This window comes from Oryzias melastigma, linkage group LG8 (genome assembly GCF_002922805.2).
Source record: "Oryzias melastigma strain HK-1 linkage group LG8, ASM292280v2, whole genome shotgun sequence".
Classification (NCBI taxonomy): Eukaryota; Metazoa; Chordata; class Actinopteri; order Beloniformes; family Adrianichthyidae; genus Oryzias; species Oryzias melastigma.
Window position 1 is genome coordinate 12164921 of NC_050519.1, and position 9713 is coordinate 12174633.

The window sequence follows — 9713 nt, forward strand, 5'->3', positions numbered from 1 at the left end:
ATTTAAAAAATATGTTTATTTAAATTTATCTCAATCTGTACACTTATATAGATTTTAAATTTGCCTGTGTTCTGGTATATAAAACTACAACCCCGTGTTTTATATTTGTGCTTTTATCCCTGTGCGGTGACCTTGAATTTTCTGGAAGTTTCAGAAAAGTTTTCTTTTTTCCCACAATAATTCATCAAGGGTTAATCTTTTTTCACTCACTTCCAAAATATAATTTAACATTTTCTTCTTTCCTGGGATGTCATTGATGTCTTGATAGCAAGTTTTTTTTTTTTTTTAACTTGGGTTGCTGGTGTTTTTCATTAAGTTAAATCTAAAAAAAAATGTAAATTGTAAAAAGTTCAATATTTTTGTGAGTCATAAAATGAAACCTTTTTTTTATCATTGGACATACTGTAGACAAAAAATTTTAAAAGTCTTTGTCACTTCCAGTTAGGTAATCAATTCAAAACACCGGGTAGAGGTTTTCTGAGTCTTGGTGTGGGCCAACAGCTCAGAGAAATGCCTGGGAGATAGTTATCAACATCCTTTACGAAGACGGGGAGCCACAAAACAAGCTGGCTGTTCAGAGTGCTGTGATCAAGCATTATTGCAGTTATAGAAAACTGAGAGGAAGAGAAAAGTGTGGCAGGAAATAAAAAATATCAAGCAAAATCCACTCAAGTATTTGTGGGAGTATCATAAGAAGTGGACTGAGGTTATTGTCATCGACTACAAACGTTGTCTTTCTTTTGTCAAGCCAATCCTGAACCAGTCAGAAGTGCTGTGGTAAGGAGAAAAAGAACTCAATGGTCCAAAGTTCTCTTTTTGGATAAAAGTTGATTCTGAATTTCATGAGGAAAATCACTGTGGAGGAAGAGTCTGGAGACACAGATCCCATGTTGCTTGAAGTGTGAACTCTTCACAGTCACTGATGTTTGAGGTGTCATCTGTATCAGTACAGCCTTCATCTCGTATGTTCTAGAGCTGCTGACATGCTGGATCCACTATAGATGCTCACAGTTCCAAAGGTGCCAAAAGCTGGTTTGATATCCAGGATGTAACAGTGCTATTGGCTGAAAGGTGGGAGACTTCAGACCCAACAATGGAGATGACCTGATGACCCGTACCTCCACCATCACAGACTGGATCAAACTGTAGGATTTGGTATTTTACTAAATTTTTAGATTTGATTAAAGTGTGATATGGTGACAAAAATGCTGACATGGTCTTGCTTTTGAGGAAATAGACCCAATCCCATTGATCCAGTAAAACAAACATGACACAGTCTCCTGAATCAATGATACTTTTGTTTCTCAGTTTATTTGGGTCAAAAATAGTAAGGTCATTTGCATGTTTTCCCCGTCCCTTCTTTCAAATTTGGGGAATTTAGATTTCCTAAATTTGACCTAGATACGTCAAATCCAAGGCACACGTCTGAAAAGAACAAAGCAGACTTACTCTAATCTAAAAAAAGTGTCTGGTAAGCAGTGGGCCCATGTGAAAAACTGGGCCAGTCATGGAAAATTGCACAAGCAAAATAAACAGAGATTACAGATCCCATTAGCCACTATGTGCATCAGTTTTAGCGCTAAGTTGAAATTTTACATTTATGTATTGGTTAGATAAAAAATAAAACGAACAACATGTGTTTGTAAGGCTATTAACATTACATACTTTTACTCTGAATGGCTTGATGGTATTTTTAAAATCATGATAATTGTCCAAAGGTGTTCGTATGGTAGCGTGGCCGAGTGGTCTAAGGCGCTGGATTTAGGCTCCAGTCATTTCGATGGCGTGGGTTCGAATCCCACCGCTGCCAGGTGATTCATATTATTGGTTTTAGTTTTTAACATTTCAACAAAATTAAAAATTTCACATGTTAAAGGGCAATGGTTCTTATTACTCACAAAACTCTCCATAACTTAATAATATTTCTCCTTTTAAAAGATCTGACGTTGAAATTGTTTACATGGTTCAAGCTCGCCCTCTTGTGGAAATAAGAAATATTAAACAATGATGACAGGCAGAACTGCAGACACAGCAATGATTTCAACAAATGTTTTTTTTAATAGGGAAAACACAATTAACAATGTAATTATTTAATGACACATATAGAATAGAAATCACATCTATTTATTATGTTTTTATTTTGTAATGTATACAAAATTTCAACTTTCTCAGCTCTTAAAATTGTTGAGGTTTAGTATTTACATTTTCACAAATTATGGAAGCATTCTTTAAGCACAATAAATTATTCAGTAAATACCAGAAATAATTATAACTTAACATCACTAAATAAATAAAATGCTGACTCACTTCTTCAGTTCTGTTTATTAGTCTGTCTATCTACAGAGCCCCTTTTACAAGAGAAAACAAAACAAAAGAGGTCCAAGATGAATAACAGTCTTTGCTTCTACCGTCTGTGCTAAATATTTCAGTTGATTTGAAGAACTAAGAAATACAGGATAAGTGCCAGTAAGACGAACGCCATCAGCAGCAGAAGGGGCAGCTGGGAGGCTGACCAGCTCAGCGAAGGGGAGGGAGTCTGCTGGCTCTTCAGGTAGTGCTCCACAGAGTCCCCCAGGTTGTAGGGCTTGGGGCAGTAGCCCAGGTCTCGGCGGGCCTTGTCGATTTTGAAGGTGTGGTTCACTGTGATGTTCCTGGCCTGCAGAAGAAGATGACAAATCTGTTCTGTCATGGATCAGTTTAATGAACCATCAATGATATTAGAAGAGTTTATTGTATTTGTTCTTTACTTTAACGCCTCTTATTTTGCAGTGACTCACACTAAGCTGTGGTTCGTAAGTTCTAAAGTCTTGCTCAGCCTGTTGGACTCGACTATCATCTAAACTGTAAAGCCCTCCAGTTGCTTTACCTGTGACGTGTATCTACGAGAACATCTTATTCCTTGAAGTGAAGACAAACTAGACTTGTGGGAAAAAGAATTCCCATCATTCACTGAGATGGCATCTGAAACATCCCACCATTCTTGCACAATTTAAAGTTTAAGGGCTTCCAGAATCACATGAGTGTCAAACAAGAGGTCGTTCTGCTCACTATAGCAACCACCACCGCGCTGAAGTCACTTCCTGTGGACTCTGTAATGAACTTCCTGTTCTGACCCACAGCAGTTTATATTTTATTCACGCGACAATCATTGATCTCCCAGCCAGCAGCTGTCCAAGAGAATGAGGCACGGGCAGAGAACCACGACGCTCGGCTTTGGTTTCTGCTTCATCACACATTCATGAGGGCCTGCCAGGCTGGGACGAAGGCTCCTTCAGACCGAGAGCCTCCTCCAGGAAAGTTAATGAAAATGTTATCCCACTTTTTTTTTTAAAAAAGCCTATGTAGAAACATTGACATAGATAAAGAAGGTCAGCACAATCCCTTTCAACAGGCTGTGATAAATTCTGCCTGTTTTTACAACAACAAAGCCTGTTTTCTGGTGATAACACAAGAATGAATGTAGCTCTTTATCTGTCACTTGTTTTTTCGGCACAAAACGATAAATTAACCTGTTTTTCCACCAAAAAAAAAAAAAAACATTATCTCAAAAGGAGCAGCTAAAAATAATTAATTTATCAGGTAGTATGCAATGATGTTGCAAAAAAAAGCTTTGAAAAAGTGAAAACTTTGGAATGCAAGCAGCATGCAGGAGATATTTCTGAATAAAGCTTTCAGGAGAGACTGGTCCTGCAGCACTTCAGTATCACTGACTGAATATTCTGCACGACGAGAACACCTGACTGAAAGATGAGAGGCTCAACAGCTCCAACCTGTCTGCTTCAACCGGCTCATAATTATTACAGATGGCGGGCTGAAGATGTGAGGACGTCCCTGGTTAGCGTCACTGCTGTACCCACCTCGCTTCTGGTGAAAAGGAGAGGCACTTCGACCACCGGTCTCAGAATCAGGTGTAAATACTCCACCATGATGGCTGGAAAAAGAGGAAAATTGAGTTACGTCCCTGTTTTAACGTGTCACAGGAAATGTATGTAAAAAAAGAGAAAGGAATGACCTGCTGAATAGACAAGAGAAAACGGCAGATGTATCAACGGCCTGCTGTAGCCCAGCTTTTCAAACTGTCAGCAGAGAGGAAACATTTATATAATTCATTGTTTGTCTACTAAACTTCCAAATTTATTTTATTTTCTCCCCATCATGCTAAAATCTAGATGAGATTTACCCATAAGAACCCATAGTGACATCAGTGTAACACAAAAATATTATAAATGTGTTCTGTGGACCATTTGGTCGGAGGTGTATCCCACATCATTTTTAATTTTGGGAAAAATGACTAATTCTTATAGATTGAATTCATTTGTTTTAGTTTTGTCTTGAATTTGTAGACATTCTGATAATTATTATTCAAAGATTGAACAGAACATTTTGATCTAGCAAGTTACAGTTGTTGGGAACTTTAACTAAAAGCTGAAGGATTTCAGCCCATCTTTTCACTTGAACTCACCAAAGGTGTCAGCCAGTCGAACAAATTGACTGAAACTCCATCGTTAATGAAGTAGGTCTGTCCACTCTGTAACAACAACAACACACAGCATGTCACATTTCATTTCAAATAAAGACAGGAGAGTCCATAAAATCAAGAATTTTGTTTAGTGTGTGTAGATGAAAAATACATTTTAAAGCAGCCTCGAGTAAGTATCATCAACCTCTCTGTAGGTCTGTTTAAAGTCATTTTTTAAGAATCAGATTTGCATTTGGTCACATGTGTCTGCTGTGCTGACTAAAATAAGTTGCGGTGTCCCTCAGGGTTCTAGATGAGAGCCCGTTTAATTGTCATTACTTAATTTTCCAGTAAAATTTACTGAGTTTAGAAAAAATATATTTCTTTATGAGTTTTCGAAGCTATTTTATTCCTCCTAAATATATTAAAATGATTAAGAAAACTGCTTTTTAGAGACTTTTAAAATTATATCTCATAAAAATTCAGATGTTGTTGGTGGAATCAAAGACATTTGACTATGATACTCTGATCTAAACGCAAATAGATATTCAAATTTGAATCAGAATCGGAAATTTGAGACTGGATGGATGGATGGATGGATTTACTCACAGCGATGCAGCTCCTCTTCAGAGTGAGGGCTTCTGCTGCCAGCCTGTGGGCCAGCACCAGGTTATCCACATGGACCCAGTTCATCTTGGCATTGGGGTCGCCAAACCTGAAGCATAGCAGGCGACGCTTCACATTCATCTGAGCAAAAAAAATCAGAGACAAACCGCTGTGGTCAATTATAATCAACAAATAGATTCACAAAAGCCAATGTAAAAAAACATTTTAACTTTAAAAATATATATAATATCAAATATCGGAATGATTACTATCATTTCAATGATGCCTATTGGAATGTTCCTAAAGACTATGCTCCCTCCCGCCCACATAAAGGGCTTTCCTCATAAAAATTCAAATAAAATCTTTCTAGGCATTGATGCTGCAACAAGAATCATTTTTTTCTTCTTTCACAGAACGCATTATAAACTGCGTCAGAGGAAACCCCAGGGAGAAAGAGGACTGTAATGGAAGCTCTGAGATCTTCATTAATAATGCTGATTCTTTAAACGGTAATACCTTCCGTGAGAGAGGCCTCAGATCCTTTAAGGTGTACACCACCACTTCTAAATTTAAGGGTTCCACTGTCCTCATAAAGTTACGTCTGTCTGCTTACTATCACTCTGTGAAGGTGCCTCCACTCTCCTGGTCCATAGATGCCACAGGGACGCAGGACGCAGGTCTGCAGCACCCCTCCACCTTTATGAACAAATAGCAGTTTTATAGCATTTGTTTGCAAAAAAGTGCTTCTGTTTTACATATCTATTTTAAACTGAAAGGAAAAATGAAGTTAAAGAAACTGATGGGATTGTTGTACTAAAAGAGTTTTGCTCTGCACCTGCAGAGGCGTTTAAACGCTGCACGTCTTTCTGGCCGGGGTAATGGAAAAAGTTTCCTCTTGCAGCAGATACATGAACTTCAGCATGCAGTATATAATGAGACACCTCAGTGCTTTAAGCTTGATTAAATGTATGTGACTGATTGGATATCAGCTTACACTTCTAAGAGAGGTGAGACGCTCCAGACAAAAAGGAAAAAAAAGATGTATCTGCCATACACAGATGGGAGACTTTGGTAATTGTTGTTTAACAATAATGCCTTTTTTATGGCGCACTAAATTAAACCGCTGATTAGGTTGCACGCTGTGTCTCCATGGTAACCTGAGTTTCCTTTTTTATTTCTCTCTCACAACTGTTTTCACTCCAGGACAAACTTGGATCGTAATCTCCTCTGGATTCTGGACTCAGATCGAGCTGCTGATCCATCCGTACCTGTCAGTGCGGATCCGTTGGCCAGCAGGACCATCTGCTCAGCAATCGCTTTCGTTCTGGAGTAGTGATCGATGTGCTGCAGCACAGAGACGCACATTTTAGCACAATTTCATCATTTGAGATGCTTCAAACCGAAGTTTATTGAACTCCCACTGACCAAATCGTTGGGCACATATGGCACTGAAGCTTCATCGCCATCAGTGATGGCTCTCCCGGCAAACACCACATTGGTGGTGCTGGTGTACACCAGTCTGGGGATGCTCCTCTCTTTACACACTGAATCGAAAGCAGATTATTAGAATTAATGTAAAACATCCCAATATTACAAATGAAATATTGATTTTGCAAAACTCATCAGGGATTTTCTTACCATTTATGACATTATTGGTGCCTCCGACGTTGACGGACTCCACCTGTTCCTTTTTCAGCTGGAAGCCGAAACAAGGATGTCACAGTTTTTATGAAAAGCAAAAGACAAGACACCACAATAGCTTCCCACACGTGTCTGTAAAAACCAGTTCAGTGTGTTTGAACTGAATCTCGTTTAACATCTCAAAAGCTGGCTGAAAACTACTAATTGATAAATGGATGAGATTTGGAAAGAATGTCTCTGGAGTGTGAAAACATTTGAAAAAATAAAAGTTTTGTTGCGTCAATATTGATCCTATTTATCAGGACAGCTTCTGTTATAGAAAATACAGATACATTTAGTAAAGTTGCATTTAATATACTAAAAAATGTATTAAATTATATTGACAAATCAAAAAGGGATTTATTTAGCTTGTTTTTGTGAGTTTAGTTAAAGTAATAAGAAAAGCTTTTCTTTTTTTTTAAAGTATTTACATTTAAGTTTTTCCTATCCTTCATTTTTTATATTTTTGGTTCAAGTATAAAATGTTTATTGGTATAATTTTAATTTGTCTTAGAAATGGAAATATCCAGCTGCTGTTAATTTATTTTTAACCAAAAAGAAAAGTTTTGTGGCTGTGAAACTCCGCAAATGTAAATGTGAAAATCAAACACACCTAGAAAATTACATTAGCTTCTCACTTTAGTTTCCTTGTCTGCGATTATGATCCCCAAAAAACATTTGAATGAACCATCACTGCTGCGGAGTGTTTGTTTAAGCTCAGGGATATTTGCCTAATATTAGAGTTGTCCATCATTTTGGTCTGTTGTTGTTTAGAAGTACAACCGAAAAAAAAGATGGAGGACAGTCAGTCACCTGCTCTGGCCCAGACATGCCGTAAGCCGCCGTGTGGAAGACGCATTCCACCCCTTCACATATTTTATAGAGGGAGGTATAATCCCGAATGTCACTCTGTAAAAAAAATTAAATAAAATCAGACAAAAGAGATGCTTTCCTAAAAAAGATCATTAGCAGTGGGAGAAGTGGGGCAGCATGTGACTCAATAAAAGACCAATGAAAGGACTTTTATAATTAGGATGAGCTGCAGAGAGGCGTGCAGGTGAAACCCGACTCATGTCTCCACCTGCTGTGACCCAGCCGGCAGCTGCTGCTCTGAGACAGATCACTCACCTGTGTCTGTTTCCAGCCAGCAGCCGACCAGAGAGGCGTAATACTAGAGCTGATTTACACGTCTGCGCCGAGCTGCACCGCTCAAACCAGCAGGCTTACAGCATCAAAAAGGTTTTGAGAAAGTGCTTTTTGAGATTTGACAGTTTTTCTAAGAAGAAGTGCTTCAAATTTAAGGACTGCACTGATTCAAACAGCAAAACACCAAATTAAATGTACATTTATTTTAGGTTTAGGATTGTTTTAAATCAGTTGATTTTCATTAATTATCTTTTATTTACCTGATAAAAAGTTGCTCCATCCGGAATATCACAGGGAGGCTTGCAAATGTCCAGAAGGATGACAGTGAATCCTTGACTGGCCAGGTCTCTTCCCAACCTGAATCCAAAGTATCCCCCTCCTCCTGTCACCAAAACCTTCCCTTTGGAAGCCCCCCGGGCTGCTACAGCATCCTCTCCCAGTGTGGAGGCCATACACTCCGAGCTGCTGCGGGTACCCGCCGTGGCTCCGTTCACCCTGTTCCGGATGGCCGGCGTTGGGCCGGGGGTCACCGCAGAGGCCACGCCGTTCACGGACAGCCTGCAAGTGAGCTGGGGGAGGTTGCTCCTGTGGTTTCCACCTGCTTGCAGACAGGAAAGGGGGACGCTGGGGCAGGGGAGCTGCTTCACCTGACAGAGAGAGGCTCCGCTCTCACCCATGTTGGGGCCGTAGACTTCCATTTGTGCTCCAATGATCTAAAAACAGGAGAATATCTATTATTCAAAGAAAGTCAGATTTGTAAACATGAAGGATTTTTATGATTTTATCTGAAAATGTTATTTACACTAAATGTACTGACTTTAATCTCAAGGAGGTGAAGAGCCAATGGGGAAAAGCTTTGCATTTTTTTTACGCTTTTATTCAAATTATTTATGCTGTGTAACTTGTATTTATGTTATTTGAAAAAATATATTTCTGTATGAGAATTTACATCACTAATGCCATAAAGTCTGAATTTTCAACTTCTTCTGTTAAATAGAGTAAAACTGCAACTGACTTTATTTTCCCATGCTAAATAAAAACTGATGGTGAGTTCACCGTGAATAAATGAGTCATAAATGACCGTAACTTGCTTCCTGTTCCCCCATTAAAGCCAATAAACTCACCTTAAAGTTCAATTCCTTTATCAATCTTGGTTAATTTCTGACTCTCCTTCCCTCCTCATAGCCATTTCTGTGCCGGCTGTTGTGTGAAAGAGCTGCAACTCAAGCTTCACTGCTCCCCCATGAAGCTCCGCCCCTCTCACCTACCTGCCTGTCAGTCACCTGCAGACTCACCTAAATAAGTTCCTACCGTAATGCCTGGATGACGTGTGCAGGTTCCACCGAGGATCCAGTTTCCAGCATCTAGTGGACTGATGCTCCGAGTGGAAACTTGTAGATATTTATACTCGTATTATTAGCTCAGATATTGATATATGTCATCATAGTCTCCATAAAGTCTGAACATTATGTTTAGTTATTATCTGACTCACTGATTTTGTGTGGGAAGATCTTGATAGTTACTATCAGGTTTGTGACATTTGTTTCTATATCCTGACATAGCCTTGAATTCACCGCCACAATCTCCAAAAATGGAAATAAAGATAACCCACTTTTTGTCAATAAAGTCGTCATTTTCTTAAATTATCTATGCAGGATGTTTTAATCCACCAAGTTTTCATAAATTGGTAACAACTTCATGCATATTTTTAAAACCTGTGGGCCCTAATAAAGTTATAAATGATTTTTGAAAATTAGAGATCTTCAATTTAAATTGAAGAAGCTGCAATTTAAATTTTGTTTCCTAAATTTAACTTTATTAC

At 38.6% G+C, this 9713-nt stretch overlaps 1 protein-coding gene and 1 non-coding gene across 2 annotated transcripts; one reads left to right on the top strand and one right to left on the bottom strand.

Moving 5' to 3' along the window:
- Nucleotides 1-1728: 1728 nt before the first annotated feature.
- Nucleotides 1729-1810, top strand: trnal-uag. Its single transcript has one exon. It is a non-coding gene; the product is annotated as a tRNA-Leu (tRNA).
- Nucleotides 1811-2303: 493 nt separating this feature from the next.
- On the bottom strand, nt 2304-9272 carry sdr42e2 (short chain dehydrogenase/reductase family 42E, member 2). Its single transcript, XM_024271367.2, has 12 exons — nt 9203-9272; nt 8152-8604; nt 7559-7654; nt 6704-6761; nt 6491-6609; nt 6334-6409; nt 5679-5761; nt 5069-5206; nt 4463-4528; nt 4013-4076; nt 3858-3931; nt 2304-2656 (listed from the first exon to the last, which is right to left on the bottom strand). Exons 2-12 carry the CDS (start codon nt 8587-8589, stop codon nt 2426-2428), a joined length of 1443 nt encoding a protein of 480 aa, XP_024127135.1. The 5' UTR covers nt 8590-8604; nt 9203-9272; the 3' UTR covers nt 2304-2425.
- Nucleotides 9273-9713: the final 441 nt, after the last annotated feature.

Bases quoted from the DNA above. Each gene is read 5' to 3' on its own strand.
- sdr42e2 (XM_024271367.2), bottom strand. From the start codon at position 8,589: ATGGAAGTCTACGGCCCCAACATGGGTGAGAGCGGAGCCTCTCTCTGT. The intron at 6,762-7,558 runs GTGACTGACTGT...TTCGGCTTCCAG, and splicing joins GCATGTCTGGGCCAGAGCAG to CTGAAAAAGGAACAGGTGGA. The intron at 6,610-6,703 runs GTAAGAAAATCC...CTTTCGATTCAG, and splicing joins CACCAATAATGTCATAAATG to TGTGTAAAGAGAGGAGCATC.